Raw genomic sequence first — 18430 nt, forward strand, 5'->3', positions numbered from 1 at the left:
TTGCTACTATTTGGAAGGCACATTTAAGTTTTCTTTTTCTTTATTACTTTTAACTTATTGCCTCTGAAATGAGCATAGTTTATTGAGATAAAGTGGCCTTAAAGAAGCATCAAATCTATGGGGCAGCTTGGGAATCAGATAGTTGTGGATGAAACCTCTCATTCATCATAGGACCAAAGGGAAGCACTGTAACAACTCCGTGTTCAGCATCCTCAACTATCAAAAAGGGAAGCAGCAATACTGATGCGAATATGAACAAGCTTCTGCTATGAGATTCCCTCATGATGTGCCAGTGTCCGTTCCAGTGATACACAAAAGGCCAAACCCTGTTCTCAAAGAGCACATTGTTTGATAGTGGAAACAAATAAAACATAATTCCAATCTTACCTGCTCACATGAATTCCTCCTGTAGATATTAAGAATAATTTCCTCATCTCAGGTCTAGTCAGGATTTTCCTTTTAAATAGAAATGAGTGCAAGCTGAATGCCTAGAGCACACAATTTCAGGAATTGTTTTTTCTCACCGTTGCACAAGTGCCAGGTCAGCCGCTGAGAGCAAGTGCCTCTTGTAAGCTTTGTACCCTGGATGCCTCCCTCGTCTCAACTAATCATGGCCCCTTATCAAACCTGGCTTAAAAGTCCTTAGCTCAGTTTAAAATAATTTACTTATTTAGATCATTATTTGATGGATGACTGTCTATAGCTGTAGATTGTAAACTCTTTAATGGCAGGATCCAGGATTCTTTTCCTCACCACAGCACCCCTACTGCCTGCATGCGGCACGTTGTAGTATTCCATAAACACTTGCTGTGTGAGGCAAAATGAAAGAATCGATTAATAGATGATGGAAGAATGTTGCTATGGTCTGAATGTTTGTATCCCTCCAAAATTCATGTTGAAATACTAACCCTTAGGTGATGGGATTAAAAGGTGGGAGGCGAATGTGTCCTGAGGGTGGAGCCCTCAAGAATGGGATTAGTGTTTCGAAAAAAAGTCTCTTTTATCCTGCAAGGACACAGTCGGAAGATGGCCATGTGAACCAGGAAACAGCCCTCACCAGACACCAAATCTTCTGGTGCTTAGATTTTGAACTTCCTAGCCTCCAGAACTAGGAGAAATAAATGTTTCTTTTCTTTGGTTATAAGACACCCAGCTATAGTATATTGCTATGGAAGCCTGAATGTTCAATAATATAAGGAATTAGTGGACAGGGATCTAAATCCACCTAGTGGGGTAGCAGGGACCCATTGCAGAGAAGGTGGCGTCTGCCAAACTCCAAAGCCTTTCCCACAAATTATGATCTGCAGACGGAAAGCATCCATCACCTGGCAACTTGTTAGAAATGCAGAATCTAGGGTCCTCCTCCTAGATCCAAATTTTGTCAAGACATTCAGGTGATTCCTATTCACATTAAAGTTGGAGAAGCACTGGTCTAAAGGATGCAGGAGTTAAGCCAGGTGAAGCCCAGAAACTGTCAGCTTAGGGCTGAGAACTCATTGCAAAAGGGTGATTGTTTTAAAACTTACATTATGAAAACAAATAAAATGCATTACATGATTCCTCTTTACCAGGTTCTGATTTAAATACTCCATGTGTATTATTTCATCTCTTCAACGCCCTTCTGAGCTATTATTATTATTCTTCCTATTTTACAGCTGAAGAAAGTAGGGTGCAGAAAGAGTGAGGCTCTTGTCGGTGTCATAAAATGAAAAATTGGCAGGTCAATCCCAGGCAGTCTGAATCCACATCCTGTGCTGTGAACTCTATACTTTTCTTTCCTTGTGAAATGTGTAGGTTTGGCATATAGCAATCTCCAATACATGTCCTCTCTCATTGAAAGAGTCATGCTTGAAGGACTGCTCATCTTTTTGTCAAATTCTGCATATTTCTCTGCCCCTCCTTTCCTTAAATATCTAACATAAGCTCAGATTGTCAAAGTCAAACAGACACAATTCTCCAATTAAACACCTCCCACTTATTCTTAAGTAGGCACTTGCCCTGGAGAAGGGGTACTGAGGGACTTCCGGGAAGTGGTGACACTTGAATATTGCCAGGTAAGGTAGGTAAAGAATTGTCCTAGAAAACACACGGGCAGAAGCCAGCATAAGATATGCAGAAAACTGGTGATGAGGTTTAACAGTAGAACCTACCCAGTGAGTGATATGGGAGAAGCTCTTACTGGGGAGTGTGGGGTGGTTTGGAGGAGCATGGGGTGGTTTGATGAATCTTGGAGGGCTTCACTAGAATGGAAAGAGCAGGATAGAGAGCTGTGGACAGAACCCAGCAGAAGACTAAAAACATCAGAAGTTCATGTAGATATCGGATGGAAGGGAGTCAATTGCTGACTTGTTGAGGTTGGGCTTGCCTGAATGGAGGTGTCCAGTAGGTCTCTAGATCGCCAAGTCTTAAGCTTAATAGATAAAACTGGGGTAGAGATACAGGGTAAGGAGTTAGCAGCACACAGATACATACTTGTTGACTGAGGGAGGGATGTGATTATCCAGGGACTGTTGTGGAGTGAGATAATGGGAAGTCATATAGGATGGAAACTTAATGAGCCCCAACATTGAAGAGGTAAATTGAAAAACAAGCCCTGAAGGCACCTGAGAAAGAAGAGTATGTATCCAGCACTACACTGTGCTGTAGGGACTCACTCAACAGTGACCCAGATGCCACCCTAGCCTTTGTGAAGCTCACAGCCCAGCTGTTGAGAGAGACGTGGAAGTCAATAGCACTGCAACACGAGGAAGGATGAAGGTGCAGGTAAAGGGCCATGCCCTCGGAGGGGTAATGTCCAGCTGGGGCAGGTAAAGGGCCATGCCCTCAGAGGGGCAATGTCCAGCTGGGTCAGGTAAAGGGCCATGCCCTCAGAGGGGCAATGTCCAGCTGGGTCAGGAGTATTCAGAAATCCTTCTTTTAGACATGAAGACATTTTGGCCCAAGGAAGCTAAAGCCATTTGGCCAACATTACTGGGAAAATCCCATAGCAAAAACAGGAGGAGAATTTGTTTTCTATGTTTTTAAGGAAATGAACTTACATGGTTTCAAAAATATCTCTCACTGTCCAATGGCACAGTTTCTCTCTGGCTGAGATGGCTTGGGCAGGGCCCCAGGAGCTGCATATCAGGTCATAATTCACTCAGCAAGAGCCAAAGGCAATATCTCTGTCTCATAAATAGAAAAGGAGAGACTTTGTAGTCACTGGCACGCTGACCACCTGGGGCCAAGAACTCATTCTCAGATGAACTGCCTGCCACCAATAGGCTGAGAAGACTTACCCAATGAGTGAGGGTGTTGGAGATCTGACTTTAGATGAAAACAAGCTGGCTCTTAATGATTTTGTTTCTTGAACTAATTGGCAGCAAAAAAAAAAAAAAAAAAAAAAAGAACAAAAAACAGAAAATACTCATGATATTTTTTGGGACTTTAGAAAGGCAGTTTTAGTTAACTGCATTGAGTTCCATTCCCTAAAATCAGACTTTAGTTTGCCTTTTAGAAGTCTGCAGATAAACTAGTCCAGTTAGGGTACACTATGGTCTTTATGTGAGAGGTTTGAATCTATAGGAAACAGTGGGATAAGCAACTATCCAATTTTTACACTCAGCGAAGTCAACCTGCTTTGTCCAATGTCTTCCCCTAAGGGCTGAGGCCCACCAGCCCCTCTGGTATGCAGCAGCAGGAGTTAAGTGGAAGCGTGGGAGTACCTCCTTCCTGCCCACAGCTGCACCTGTGTGGAGCCAGACGGTGAGCACTCACCAGAAGGGGGCATCACTGAGACGTCAAGCCCAGGAAGTGATTTCTCGTGTGCTATAAAACATGGTTCCCAACCCCCGGGTCACTACCCTGTATTGCACCGCAGGTTGTGGGTTGCACAGCAGGAAGTGAGAGGTAAGGTGAGTGAGTGAAGCTGCTTCTGTCTTTACAGCCACTCCCCATCGCTTGCATTACTGCCTGAACTCTGTCTCCTGTCAGATCAGTGGCCAGTGGCTGCATTAGATTTTCCTAGGAGTTCAAACCCTAATGTGAACTGCACGTGTGAGGGATCTAGGCTGCACCCTCCTTCTGAGAATCTAATGCTTGATGATCTGTCACTGTCTCCCATCTAGTTGCAGGAAAACATTATGGTGTGAGTTGCGCAATAATTTCATTATGTATTACAGTGCAATAATAACAGAAATAAAGTGAAAAATAATGTAAAGCTCTTGAATCATCCCGAAATCATCCCCCAACTCATGTCCGTGGAAAAATTATCTTCCACAAAACCGTTTCCTGGTGCCAAAAAGATCAGGGACTGCAGATATAAAAGCAAAGAACTCCAGAGCTGGGTATAGAGATTCAGAGCCAGGGCGCTGAAGAACTAAGAAGGAAGAGAACAAGACAGTGATATATTTGCTAGCAATTGGACTCTATTTTGAGTAGATGGGTCTGATCCATTTAAAGTGTTTGGTAATGGACAAACACTCATGAATAATTCAGGTCCATAACTTTTGTTTTAACTTAAATGATCTGGATAATTACTTGAATTTTTCTTCACATTATCTAATATGTATATGTATATGCATATGTATAGCAAAAACTCAGCTGCAGCTTTCTGCTCAAAGTGGTTCATGGGATAATTTCTGGTGTAGTTTTGCTGTATTGAACAGAGAGACTGATTTCTCTTCTCTTGACAGTTTCTCATTCCCTGTTGATAATTTTGTGACAAAGTGTGTGTGGGTGGGGGTGGAGTAGGAGGTGGCTGGGGGAAGGAAGGAGATGGTCATCTACTATTCATTCATTCCATTCATTTAAAATGTGGTATTCAGAGCCATCCATGTGCCAGATGCTATGCTAGGTGCTAGAGACACAAAGATGGATAAGATACAATTCTTGACCTTGAAGGGCTCACAGTCTGGTGGGCACATGAGAGCATTATGACATTGCTCTGATAGAGGAAACCACAGGGTGTGACAATGTACCAAGGAAAGGGACTTTGAGCCTTGCCTAAACTTACTGTCTGCACATGTTTGTGTGGAGATGGGTTGCCTAGAGCCTCAAAGAAGCTCTTCAGTTTTCAGCTGGAGTCACTCTGAGCACAGAGTGAGTATGAGTTCCCAGGGCTGCACACGCTCCCTCCTGTCATGTCTTCAGCTCACCAGCTTTGTGACACATTCAGTTTGTGATAAGGTGATGCTCAGACAACTGATCTCTTGGCCTATCCCTAGGGTCTTTTTACGATCTTTTCTTTTCTTCACCAGGGAAGAAAATCCATACCCTTCCACTATTTCTTCTGAAGTGTGACCTTTCCTTTCATGTAACTTCTAAAAGAAACCCACTGTAGCTTTGATGTTTTATACTTTAGAGGTCTGTAGTAAAAAGAGCCCAAGTCCTGCATTTGTGTAAAATATTTACTGAATCCCTGAATCCTGTGCTCCACATGTGTTCTGGGTCAGGTACAAACCTCCAAACCTCTGCCATGGAGTCACAAACTCCCTACCCAAATCTATCCAAGTATCAGCTCCATTACATCAATAACCTTATCTCTTTAGTACCTATCTATGTTCTAGGACATAGAACCCAGCAGGCAGGTAGTCAACAAATATTTGTTGAGAAATAAATCTATTCAATACTTATTCCACATTTCATTCTATTGCAATACTGATCTTTTAAAGTGCAGCAAAATCATTTTTTTTTGCCATCCTTTCTTGCTGATACAATGGTCATGTATCACAATTATGGCCCCTGAAATATAAGGAAGTCTTGTTGGGCAGGGATCCCAGGGGACCTCCTCAAAGGGGCACAGATTCAGTTAGCTTATGCCCTTTTACCATTTTGGCCTCTTGTCCTTTGTCCTTCTGCTTTTCCATGCCTGCAAAGCAACCATGATGACATGAGATGCAACCAATGGCTTTCAACTGACCTTGAAGAAAAGCTGTGCAACAATCCTTCAGAGATACAGTAAAGGAGATTCCCTCTATAGGAATATATATGTGTATATATGTATATATATCTCCCTATCTAGGATATTCCTATATAAATGTAGGACTGGATATATAGATCCCTATTTTGGAATCGCCTTGATTACATCCCTGATGGATTGTTGCACAGCTTTCTCTTGGAGGATGCCCAATGGCAAGGAACTCATCATTTCAAAAAAAACGGCTTCCTGGGCAGATCTGTTTGTTGCCAAGCTTTATGTTTCTGTGAATCAGAATTTCTCCTACTTTAATGGCCATCCATTGGTCTTAATTCCATTCCACAGGAGACACACATAAATAACCAGTCTCTTTGTCATGACGGAACCGCAAATGTTTAAAGACAGTCACCATATTCCTTCTATAGCCCTTCTATCTTCAGGCCTTTCAGACGTATACTTTCTTTTTGTTTTTGGTCTTGCTATGGCTTGAATGTGCCCCTTATAAAGCATGTGTTGGAAACTGAATCCTCAACGTTACAGTGGGGCCTAATGAGAGGTGTTTAGATCCTGAGGACTTTACCTTCATGAGAGGATTAATGCTGATTGTAAAAGGTTTGAGGCTTTGAGTTCAATCTCTTGTCTTTTATGCCCATGTGATGCCTTCTGCCATCTTATATTGCAACAAAAAGGCTTCACCAGATATGCTCCTCAATTGTGGAATTCCTGGTCTCCAAAACCAGGAGCCAAATAAATTTGTTTTTTGTTTTTTTAAATAAATTACACAGTCTCAGGTATTTTTTTTTATAGCAGCATAAGACAGGTCCTGTTAGATTTTCTTTGGTGCTCTTATTTGTTCTGCCTATCTTCTGAGTTAAAGAAATACATGTACTTTGATAATGCATTCCCTAATCCTTAGCAGTTTCTATTTTATAAACAATCTTGTGCATTCAGCATGCAATCACACACACATACATACACACAAATGAAGAAAAGATTCTGAAATGATTTACTCCAGTCAACTGAAAAATCAGCTGACATAGAACAAGGATGTGTTGTTTACAAAATGAAGTGGTTATAGTTTTTTGTTTTTATGTGAAAATTTTACACTGACATGCACTTTAGATAGAAATGGCAGTTCTAAAAAAATTACTCATTTAACAAGAAACCCCAAAACATTAATATGATTTACTTTCAAACCAGCTTATGTCTTTACCATGTATAACTTTATCATTCCCTAATTTGGGGGAAGTTTGTGCTTCAAAGACCTTTTGCAATTAGTAACACTTGAACTTAGACATATAGAGCAGGAAACAGAGTGAAGAGGATAGAAAACCCCAGTAGCTATAAAGTGCAAAGTATTTCATATATTAAAATGTATGATCTAGTGAAATGAAATTCAGATATCAAATGATTCACATGCACATTCAGAGTCCAATGCATAGATATCAAAGAAACAAGCAGACATAGGTTTATCTGACAACACGTTGCCAGATAAGCTCAGTTCCTTTATTGAGAAGGTTATGGCATAGTGGCATTTGCGGGTAGGTGGCTTTTATGCCTACCAGAATGTGCCTGGGCCTCCTGTGGAATGTCTGGCATCTCCATGGTTAATTAATCTATTCTGCATTCTTCCTCTACCCCACAGGGCTGACTAAAAAATCTTGCAGGGAGAAAATCTGGCTTCTGAAGTGCTGCTTAAGTGACCTGACTTCTTAAAATAGTCCTTCATAAACAAAACTCACATGATATAATTTAAGTGTGTAAATCCAATTACATTTCCGGGGGAAGTGCAGGGAAGATTACACTGGCTTTCCCAGCTCTGTTATGGTTGGCTGAAGCAGCATTCCTCGACTAAATCCTCATGAAAATTCTGAGAAGAAAATTCTTTACATAACCCACTCTTTTGCTAACTGAGGTCCAAACCTATGTGTCACAGAAATTTTGCAACCTTCAATACTGCCACCAACCTTCATGTTCTGTTACTTTAGCAGAACATGTTAAAGAGAAAACCAAGAACACACTTCAGAAGCAATAAGTCAAGAGAACTGATATGTTGTCCAACTGCGTATTCTGGGCCTACTGGTCTTTCAGAGAACCAATATTGTACCTATCTGGTGCTGAGAGGAAAGGCTTAAGATGAACGTGGCAAGTGTCTCCTATGTTTTGGAAATAAACACATGTAGAATCAACTTAAATAGACACACTTGTGAAATGAATACATTAGCATCTTAAGAAATATTTAGACAACAGTAAAATGTCACATCAGCATGATTGTAGTAGTGTCCTCTGATTAAATGTTGCTGGCAGCACTGAATATGGAATAAACTGTTTTTTTAAATCTTTCATTTTTTTTTGCTTGATTTCACTCATTTCTGATGAGCTCTTAAAATGCCATCAATCATCAAAGTGTAAATATGACTAATGCATTTGTCCTACTTAGAGTGACATTGTAGCAGCTGCTCCAGAAGCAAAGTCCTCCCAGTCTTCCCAGTTCTAATCTAATTATGCTCTGACCTGCTGATAAGAGTCAGATGATATTAACGGATGTGAAGGAAAACACATTCATAATTCAATCTCGCAAAGCACACACTACACAATCATTTTACAACTCTCTCTAAATACACAGACAACAAGCCTATTTGCAACTCCAGGGCAAAGATGTCTACAGGTCAGGGCTGAAAGGATTTAATTGGTCATTTCAGCAGTCATTAAGATATCCTTTGTGAAGCCCATTCTCCACCAACACGCATACACACAAGTGTGCACGCGCACGCACACACACACACGAAGAAGAAAGAAAAAAATAAAAAGAATGAAGAGGAGAATCTCTGGGTATTTTTCACAAGAGAGAACAATATTTCCATTTCTCAGCGTTCAGAGGAATCTCTTGGGAAAGTTGACACTCAAATCAGTTTTTGAAAGGCATTTTTCTCAGGCATGCTGGAAAGCTGCCATTATTTTTTTAAAGTCTATGTGAATTTCCTAAAGAAAAATGTACAGAAATGGAGATATTTGGGGTTTTAAGAAATGCACACCATAACTAGCGAGGTGCATTAAACTGGATTCCAGTCATACTCATTTAAGGGATATTTATGTCTCTGAAGTACGTATGTACCTTGATACCAACTACCAAATTGGAATGATTTACATTACATGCCATTTGTTGTGCATTAAGAAGTCACAGGACTCCCTTTATTTGATTTGAGATAGCTACCAATAACCTTAGACTTAGACAAAGAACATATAATATCTTATGTTTAAATTGTACAAATGAGGGGAGAGATGTTGGTAATTTCATTATATTCATTTTATCTTTCCTGTGAAGTCAGTCCTTCATTTAAGTGGTCAGAAATGTGTATTTAAGTCACATACAAAGTTAGCTTCCCTCCTGAACTCAACCTACTCATACTATACACCACTATCTTATCCAGCACACACACACACAAAAACATTTTCTCCTAAAGGATTTTTTAAAGGCCAAATGGTAGGCTAAATGTCCCTCATTATAAGTCTAGTTTAACGATCATTCTTTAGCATTTTTCTGGCTCTAGTCTCTCCTGTTTGATACGATGTTGAAAGGCAGGAAAGAAGATGTTGCATGAGAAATTCAAATCTGACAGCATGACCTTGAACACTATATAACCTGGATTTGCATACCTGACTGCCTTTGATTGTACAGTTATCTTGGAGAAATCACCTCCACTCTGACAAGTCTGCTTATCTACTTCACCAAGAGGCACAGAAGACTAATTAGCCACTAGCTGTAACATTTTAGAATCTCCAAGAGGGAACCATAATGCAGCAATCTTTCTGGTTAAATATTGCTGCCTCTCAGTTTTCCAATAACTAAATGATTTCTACCATCTTATCACTAATGAGCTGAAGAATTAGAATGAGATAGTTTCAAATGTAAGATAGCTTATATTATTGTCACCAGCAATTAAAATAGAGTAAAATGCTAACTATAGTAATAGCATTTAGAATTTCTCGACCTTGTGAAGGAACCTAGCAAATATAATCTTATCATTAATGCTTTGTTTATACATACAACATAATTTTGTAATGAATTTCCTGGTGGATAAATCAAATTGGTGAGACAAACAATTGGTTTATGATGTGGAAAAAATAAATCAGTGGCTCAGGGAAATCTGGACAGGGCATTCCTATCATTGGTTTGAAGCTTTTTTTAACTTGAATTGGGTGAAATTTCATAAGAAATAAATAAATGTAGTCCTAGTGTTACCTATAGCTGAGCTAAGTCAGAATGAAATAAAAGGAACCCTTCAAACTGGGTTTTGAACCTTCTGAAAGTTCCTCAGTCTTGGCCACTCCAGACCCAGAAAACATATGGGTGATTGTGTCTGTTCTAGACAATAATCTCTTTGTTGGGTGAGAAGTCAGTGTTTGTGGTCTGTTAATTGAGTAGAGAAAACATAAACCATCTCTTTGCTGATGGCAGGGAACTTCCTGAGTGACCTTTTTAGGTTCCATTTTGTATCCACATTGGAAAGCAAATGGTGATTCAATTAACACAGGGCTTTGTCTCTTCATATAGGGTGTCTGCAGAGATTTGCAGTGTGGTTGCTACCCTGTGAAGTCACAGACGTAATTTTCTTCAGGATACAAAGAGGGAAAGCAGATTCTCATAGCTTAGATTCAAGGAAGGCAATCATTGGCTCATTTGCTCCTTTCAAAATGACATTTTCAGTGAAGTGAAACAGCTGCCAAGGTGTGCTGACTCTATACTCTCATTTTCATTTCCTAATTCTTGAAAATGCTAAGTTAAACATTAGCCATCCTCCTAAAGAGAATGAAGATTGATGTAGAGAAAGATGCTGTTTCAGAGTTTGTGGCCATCAGTTGACAAATTTGTATCTAGCTAAGCAGAATGATGAGCTAGCTACAATGAGCCTGTGCCCAGCAATTCACTCATTTTTCTCTCAGAATTTCCCTTTGGCTTCAAATGTTCATTCATGTGCTATTCAGAGTTTACTCTCTTAAGTAGTAAAAAAGAGGTACTCCTCACTCTTAAATAGTTTCAAATGCTGACGTGTTTAGAAGGATAATCACTAAAAGGTTTCTGAATAATGATTGGCATTGGAGTCAGGGTTTGAATTCTGTTCTCACTACTTGCTTCTGATCTTCAGGATATCACTGTAAAGTTTCTAAGAATTTGTCATTTTTTTTTCTGAAATGAAAATGAAGGATGATATAATCTATTTTTCATTATTAGATGGGATGATGCACATAAAGGTGCTTAGTTACATGTAAAATATTGTGTAAAGTAAAGGATTAGTATTGTTTTTTGATTTCTTTAAAAGACGTTTATTTGTAAGACTGCCTTACACACATATGAGGGGTGTGTGTGTGTGTGTGTAGAAAGCTTTCACCAACACACCAGGGAACTTGGATATTTTATAATATTTCCTATATGATGAATGCTCTTATTCATTCAGTGACGGTTTGTTGAATACTTACTGTATGTCTGGCATTTTTCTAGGGGCTGAGGATAAAATGCTAATTATGATAGACAACATCCTTGCCCTTATGGTGTTTGCATTCTTGTGAGGGTGTGGGGGAGAAACATAGTAGTTGTAAACAAATAAGATAATTTCAGATAGCAGATGTGCTCTGGAGAAAATAAAACAAGTCATTTATTAGAGAAACTAGTAGCATTTGAGAGTTTGGAACAATGAGAATGTGCCAATCTTATAAAGATGGGAAAAAATTGCTCTAGGTAGCAGGTGAAAAGACACAGAATTAGGAAGAGCCTAGAATATGGCAAAAATGGACAGTGTATTTGGAGCCTAAGGAAGAGAAGAGAAGAGAAGGAAATATGGTTGGAGAGAGAAGAAGCAACTAGCTCAGAGAATCAAGCATGCTGTGGTAAGCAGTTAGGATTTTACTCTAGTTGCTATAAGAAGTCTTTAGCAGGTTTTGAGCATTCCTTATGTGTTACCAGACACGGAAAACTAAATAGTACCTATTCAGAAATCACAGATTTTTATAAAAAGCGATTTATTCTTTACTTCGTCCATCTGCAAGATCTAGGAAAGACTCTTATGCCCATAGAGGGCGCCAAAGGACCTTTAAAGGCCCTTTCAGCACCGAAGTGAGGGGAGAGCGCTCTGGCTGTTCCTTTAGAGTTTTGGTAAAAGGTGACTCAACCTACGAAATCGTAGTTTATCTGTAATTCTTACCCAAACAAAAATTGAATGAGCTTGTTTTACATGCATCAGGACCTTGGTTTTCACAGTGGAGAATTGTTTATGATGAGATGAGGGTGGGAAGACATTTGGGGGTTATTTTTAATCTTCTCCCATCTGGTAGTATTTGAGTAGAGTATAAAACAAATATGGAGCCAAAATTTACTTTCTGGATTCACTTGGCAGGAAAAATATATCTATACTTAGAACTTTGAAAACACTCATCATTCGCCACTTAGGATGTGTTATTCTAAATACTATTCCAAACTTACTTATTAAGTATTTTAGCTGTGCGTACTGAGAAAGGCTATTGCATGAAAAGCAGTGGGTTATAATAAATGGAATTTCCCACACATGATCAGATAGCTATGCTTTATTGTGAAAACAACTCATAGTGAGTTAGATGAAAAAAAGAGAAGGCAAAGAGAAGGAAAGAAGAAACAGGAAGGGGAGGAAGACAGAGAAAGAAAGATCTGCTAATGTCTAAGTGTACAATAAAAAAACAAAAAAGAGAATGAGAGAGCTTGGAAGAAAGTAGATTTAGATGTACTGACATGTAGGTCTTCATGTAACTAGGATTGATAAATAGTTAATACCAAAGAATTTGACTTCCGCTTCCCAGGTTGAGGCTTATTTGTTACAGGTGAATATAAAGGTTCATGGTGACTGTGATAAAACATTCATTATTGTCTTTAATAAGAAAAAGTTCAGTCAATCAGGCCTTATTCAGAGTCTCTCATCTCTCCATTTCATACCTGATAATCACAGGCATGTAGTTTATATACTCTTTGCTTTACCCAGAGAGACTTCAGAAAGCACTGTAAAAGCAGCCAACCAGTTAAGTCACCTGAGCAAAGGAATACGGAACTATCGGAGAAGAGACAGGACCCCACATTGACCGGAAGTCCAGGAGGCCAATGATGGGTGAAAGACTCTAACAGTGCTGGCAATCTAAACGTCATGAGCAGTTTTCAGTGGGGTTGTTCCTGTTTATTCTAACCACCATCGATTCAAATTTGACCAAAAGGAAGAGGAGTTTTAAGCTTCTAATACAGCAAAAATGACACAGAGGCTAAGGCTAAATGACAGAGCAGGCCCCTACAAAGCAGCCCTCTGATCATGCATCTCACACCAGCCATTTATTTGAAAATACTTCACTTGACATGTTTCCCTCATTTTCGAGGAATCCCCAAATTCACTCTCCTGTTACCTACCATACATTTTGCAAAGACAGTGCCAGGCCATTAATTATCTATTGGTTTTGGTAAATTTAAACAATAGAATTAATGTCTACCTTCTCATCCAAAGATAATGTGAACTTTGTTCACATAAGCATATCCATATTTAAGAGGGAAGAATAGAGAAAAAAAGGAGAAGGAGAAAGATACCTAAAGAACGAGATTCCACCTAAACATAATATTTAAATCATTGCCATCAAAATGCTCTTTTCCAATTAATCAAAACTTGTGTTCTTTGCCACTCCCCTTCATTTCTGAGGTTGGTTTATTCAAAGCACTGGGTTCGCAGCTTGTCATGAGAGAAGATGTCATGTTTGGTCACTAAGGCAATAAAAAATTTCCTGAGAAAATCATGTGCCAAAGATTGTTTGAAGGATTGGATGAAATAACATGTTCACTACTCAGCACTGACAATCAGTATGTGTTTAACAAAAGTATGTTCCTTTGAGAACTGAGGGTTTGTGGCTTAGAGATATGGAAAAACCCAACTCTGAAGCCCAGAGTCCTCTACAACACCCTGCTGGAACGCTCATGAGGAGAGCTGTTAAGGAATGGGTCACCTTCTAAATCTGGATGCTTCTCCTCCCCTTCTGTCTCCTTCTCCAGAGACTGCAGACCCTGAGGGAGGGGGATGAGAAGCAGAAAGCAGACTTTCCTAGCTGATATCAGAGTAGAATTACTCATAGAATCAAGAGTAGAAGGGTAGAGTTGGTAGAAACTTTTAGAGGTCATTTAGTTCCACTTTAAGAAGAGATTGCATTCCGCTAACACTCAAGACCTCCTAGGTGCAAGGCACTGTGCCAGCCTGAAGGAGGAGGCTTAAAGAGAGTGAAGCAGCCTTGGCTCTCCGGAAGCTATATGATTAATAACCCGGGGAAGTCAGAGGGGAAACGCAAGGCAGGCAGCAGTTACCTGATTGATGGAAATGACCGCCAGCCGAGGGATCACCACTTGGAGGATCACCTGCAGCAGCGAGGTGCCCAGGCCGGCCAGGATGGCCCAGGTGAGCGGCAGCGGCAGCATGCTGTAGGTGGCGAAGAGCGTGAAGAGCACGTAGCCTATGCCGTCGCCCAGGAGCCCGTAGCCGAGGCCTGCTGCCAGGATCTGGGTGGTCATGGCCACCCAAGTGACCACTCCGCTGTACTGCAGGTACGTGTGCGAGGTGGTGTCTTTCCTGACCACCACCAGGGCGCAGATCACCACCTCAATGCCGGTGAAGAAGCCCAGCAGGATGCCCTTGAGCGGGTCCATCGGGGCCGAGGCCAAGCTCAAGTGCAGGACCAAGAGAGTGAGTTTGGTCAGCACGTCCAGCACGTTCATCACCACTTCCGATTTGCGCCTCTGGCCCAAGAAATAGCGCTGGTAGAGGCGTTCTAGATCCCGAGACTTGAAGGAGTTGCGCAGGGTGGGGAAAATGACCCCTCTGTAGCTGTAGCCCCCGTTGAGGAAGAAATCCGAGTTGCTCGGAGCACAGTCAAGGTGCAGAAAGCCCAAGTCGCCCCCGCCTCCGCTGCCGCTGGCACTGCCGCTCCCGCTGCGTTCCGGGAAGACTTTGGTGCCGCAGGTGCTGTGCGCTCGCTCTCCCGGGCCGAGAGAGTAGAGGGGCAGCGCCGAGTCGCCTGACAGCTGCGGCGCGTGGTGGTTGGGGCCGGCGCCCGCAGGGTCCGAGGCTTTGCTCGAGCCTCTGCTCCCGCTGCCGCTGCCTCCCCGGTGCCCGTGAATGAAGCGCTGCTCCGTGATGTGCCGCACCGCCGTCTGCCACAGCAGCCGCTGCGGCCGGGAGCCGCTCCTGCTGTCGCCGGCCGGGGGCGTCGGGTGGATTGTGTAGAGTTCCTCGCTGCCTGTAAGGCAGCGCACATCGGAGAGCTCCATGGCGCTGGGCCGCAGGAGGGAGGCGCAGAACCTTGGGGAGGCAGCCGGAGGAGGGGGTTCCTAAAGACTTAAAGGCTGCCTGGTAGGAGCTTGGCAGCGATCCCTTCTATCCTAGGCTGCCCCGTTGCAGGAGCCCTGGGTCAGGGCTCCCTGTAGGTCAGGTCATACTGTGCCCAGGGGCAAAGGGCACCTGGAAGATCGCGGTGGACCTCCGCGTCCTTGCGCGCCGCTCTCCCGCCGGTCGGCGCAGCTTGGGTACGCAGCGGCAGTGGCTATTTGTCCGCAGGAGCCGCAGCGCTCCGAGCCACGCAGCCCCTTCCTGGACTCAGGCTCCTTGGTTGGTTCTAGGCTCAGCGTCTTGGCGCAGCCTTTGCTCTCCAAGAGACGCCTAGGCTCCTGGGCGCCGAGCTTCTGCTGCGCGTCGGGCGGATCCTGGCTGCAGCACTGGGCTCCGGATGCCCACTGCTCCGCGGCTGCAAGGGGCCTGGCCGGGGGTGACCGGCAGCAGCGACGGGTGCGAAGTTAGCAGATGTGGCTGGAATCATCGCCCTTCGGAGAACTCCATTGCGCCGGGATGGGGAGAAGAGGCGGAGCTGGGGGCGGGGGCAAAGAAGGAGGAGGGGGGCACGGTGAGGTGTTGGGGCGCCCTGCGACAGGGTTGGAGCGGTGGTAGCCTCGGCGCTAACAATTCACCGAATAGTTAATTTGGAGGAAGGGGTATGCTGAGGCTCACTCCTCGGCTCCTTCCTAGATCTGGAGCAAGGACTGACAGCTCAGCGCTGGCTCTGGCCAGAAACATCCCTCCCGGAGAGGGTGTGGGGACTCTAGCCCCAGGGTCCCAGCCTGAGCTATAAGACGAGGTCAACGCTTCCAGCTGTGCTTTCGAAGGGTAGCAGCACACAGTTCCCATGCCCTTTACTTCGTTCTTTGGAGTCCATTTGGCTCTGAGCTAGGAGGACCAGGAGGCGGGGGAAGGAGAAAGTGGGGAGGGCTCCAAAGCCAAGAGCTCCAAGAACCAAGAGGAGCCGCCGGTGCGGGTATCCGAGGTTGAGAACCGAAGCTTGTAGGGTGCGGCGAAGGTTTGGAGGAGAAGGGAGGCCCGAGGCCGCTTGGAAGTCGACAGAGACGCCTCTGGATCCAGGGAAGCGCCGCCGCGTGCCACCCTGGAGCTCTGAAGCGCGCTGCAGGCACCAGGCGACTGGGAGGAATTTGGAGACCTGTCAGAGCGGTCAGACACCCGTGGTGACTTAAACCCGCCCCTGCGCCAAGCCACGCCCCCGGAACCGAGCTGGGGGTGGCGGAGGGACCTGCCACCCAGATTTGGCCAGGACGCCCCAGGTCTGGCAGGCAGCAGCACGCGCGGGCCGGCGTGGGAGAGGACCACTGAGGGCTAGGGCGGGCGGGCGCCCCCAGCCCTCCCTGGGCGCGCTGCGATCCAGCGTTCCAGCTGACCGCGCCAGCCTGTCCCTCCACTGTTCTTTTTTAGGTATTGGCTCTTGTCCTCTGCAGGTGCGGAGCCAGGACTCGTAGGCCGCTTTGCCCACGGACTCGGGGAGCCCAGCGCGACGGAATACAGGGTTTCCTTTCCGCCCTTCCTACTCGGGCGTCTTTTGCCAAAGCCAACTTTCCGGCTCCCAAGAAGGCGCAATCATAGAATCAGGCAGTTTCCTAAGGGAGCCTCTTTACTACCTCGATCCGGAGGGGTGGAGGGGACGGGGCATTAAAATGGGGACGTCCCCTGCCTGCCTCGCACACTGAGTTTCTCCGCTTACAATTCGGTCCAGGAGGCGGACGTGGAGAAAGGCATGTCCGGGGCCCGCCTCGCCCTAGCCCAGGTTTCCCGCCCGCCCTGGCTCAGCCGAGCGCTCGCGGACAAAGCCTGAGGCGGCGCTCGCGGCAGACCAAGTCGCTGCGCGGTGGGCGCTTAGTGCCGGTGCTAACGCCGGACAAGCAGCGTCCCTGGGTGCAGGGTCTGCAGGGTCTGCAGGGCAAATGCGGCCGTCGCAGTCCCGCACCCGGATGCAGGTGGAGGAGCGGTGGTGGTCACCACCTCCGCCACCAAGACTGCGGCTGCAGCCGGTGGAGCCCGGGCCCAGAGCAGTCAGCTGATGGCCAATGACGTCAGGCCCTGGGCGCGTTCGCGGCTCCCTGTGGCGTCCCATGAAAGCCCAAATGACCGCCTCGCCTTGCTGCCCCCTCAGCCCCTCCTGAGCGAGAAGAGAAGCTCCTTTCCTCCTGCCTGTCCTAAGGAAGAATAAATCTCGATCCCCCCCTCACCCCCAACCACATACACAGTCTTCTGGGTTATTTCGGTCGGCCGTGTCCCAGAAACTCGGGGTTTAATTATTTGCTTTTTAATTCCTTCCCCGCGCCCCCCCCCCACCCCCCCGCCAACGCATTTGAGCTTCGGTTTCAAATCCAGAATCGGTCACCTGCCTTGCAAACAGAATTCCAGAAGGAAGAGAAAAGAATCCTCCAACATTCCCCCCAATCCCTAACCAGTAGATTTCTGGAATTTGGTTCACTCCCTGGAAGAGACTCCCTTAATTCCAATCCTTTAAAGTTGTGTTCTACCATCCCTCAAGAAAGCCAAAACGAAACGCTCAACTTTAAATAGATAGACGGCTGATTCTATTTTTAACTCTGCTTGTAGATGAATTAATGTGTTATCTAAAGATCTCCCAGAATAGTTGGCCTATCCCATGGGGCTGGAAGTTAAGGGTAAAAGCACCTCAAACCACTCTGTGTTGCAGTTATCTAGCCCTTAATGAAATAACCCCTGAAATTACATTCCTGTGAAAGAAATCCTTCTTGCTGTTTTCTTCCTGAATTCCTTGAACTCAGCCTTACCCTCCTAGAACTCTGGGGTGGATAATTAGTCTCTTGACTTGAGACAGGAACACAGAGCACAGTTGGGAGGGCTGTCCTATAGACCCTGAGCCAGAATGTGTGGGGAAATGTGTCCTCTCTCTGTGGGCATTGCCCCAAGGCATCTGTGCTAATGACCATATTAGCAAACTTGGCAATGAAAGACATCTCTTTATTTTCTCAGTTCTTTCTCCTTGGGGCCCTAAGGACTCAGTCTGAATAAATGAGGGGCTGGATGCAGCTGGAACTTTCTTACAAAAATCTTTCTCCAACCTGGACAGCTCCCAGGGTGATTTATTCAGCAGCAAAAGGAGGCGGGCCAAGGAGGGGAAGATTGGACCCAATCAGAT

At 44.4% G+C, this 18430-nt stretch overlaps 1 protein-coding gene across 2 annotated transcripts in view; it reads right to left on the bottom strand.

Annotated features, from left to right (window-relative positions):
* The window catches only part of ADCY8 (adenylate cyclase 8), a 250218-nt gene extending 233763 nt beyond the window's left edge, over window positions 1-16455 (bottom strand). The window contains exon 1 of one of the 2 annotated variants that reach the window (XM_021666890.2): window positions 14253-16455. In XM_021666890.2, the coding sequence (XP_021522565.1) occupies window positions 14253-15212 (960 nt within the window). In that variant the 5' untranslated portion in view covers window positions 15213-16455. The remainder of the gene's footprint in view (window positions 1-14252) is intronic. The other variant, XM_021666891.2, reaches the window with a different exon arrangement.
* Window positions 16456-18430: the final 1975 nt, after the last annotated feature.

This window comes from Aotus nancymaae, unplaced genomic scaffold, assembly GCF_030222135.1.
Source record: "Aotus nancymaae isolate 86718 unplaced genomic scaffold, 86718_ANA_hifiasm-v0.15.2.pri h1tg000036l, whole genome shotgun sequence".
Classification (NCBI taxonomy): domain Eukaryota; kingdom Metazoa; phylum Chordata; class Mammalia; order Primates; family Aotidae; genus Aotus; species Aotus nancymaae.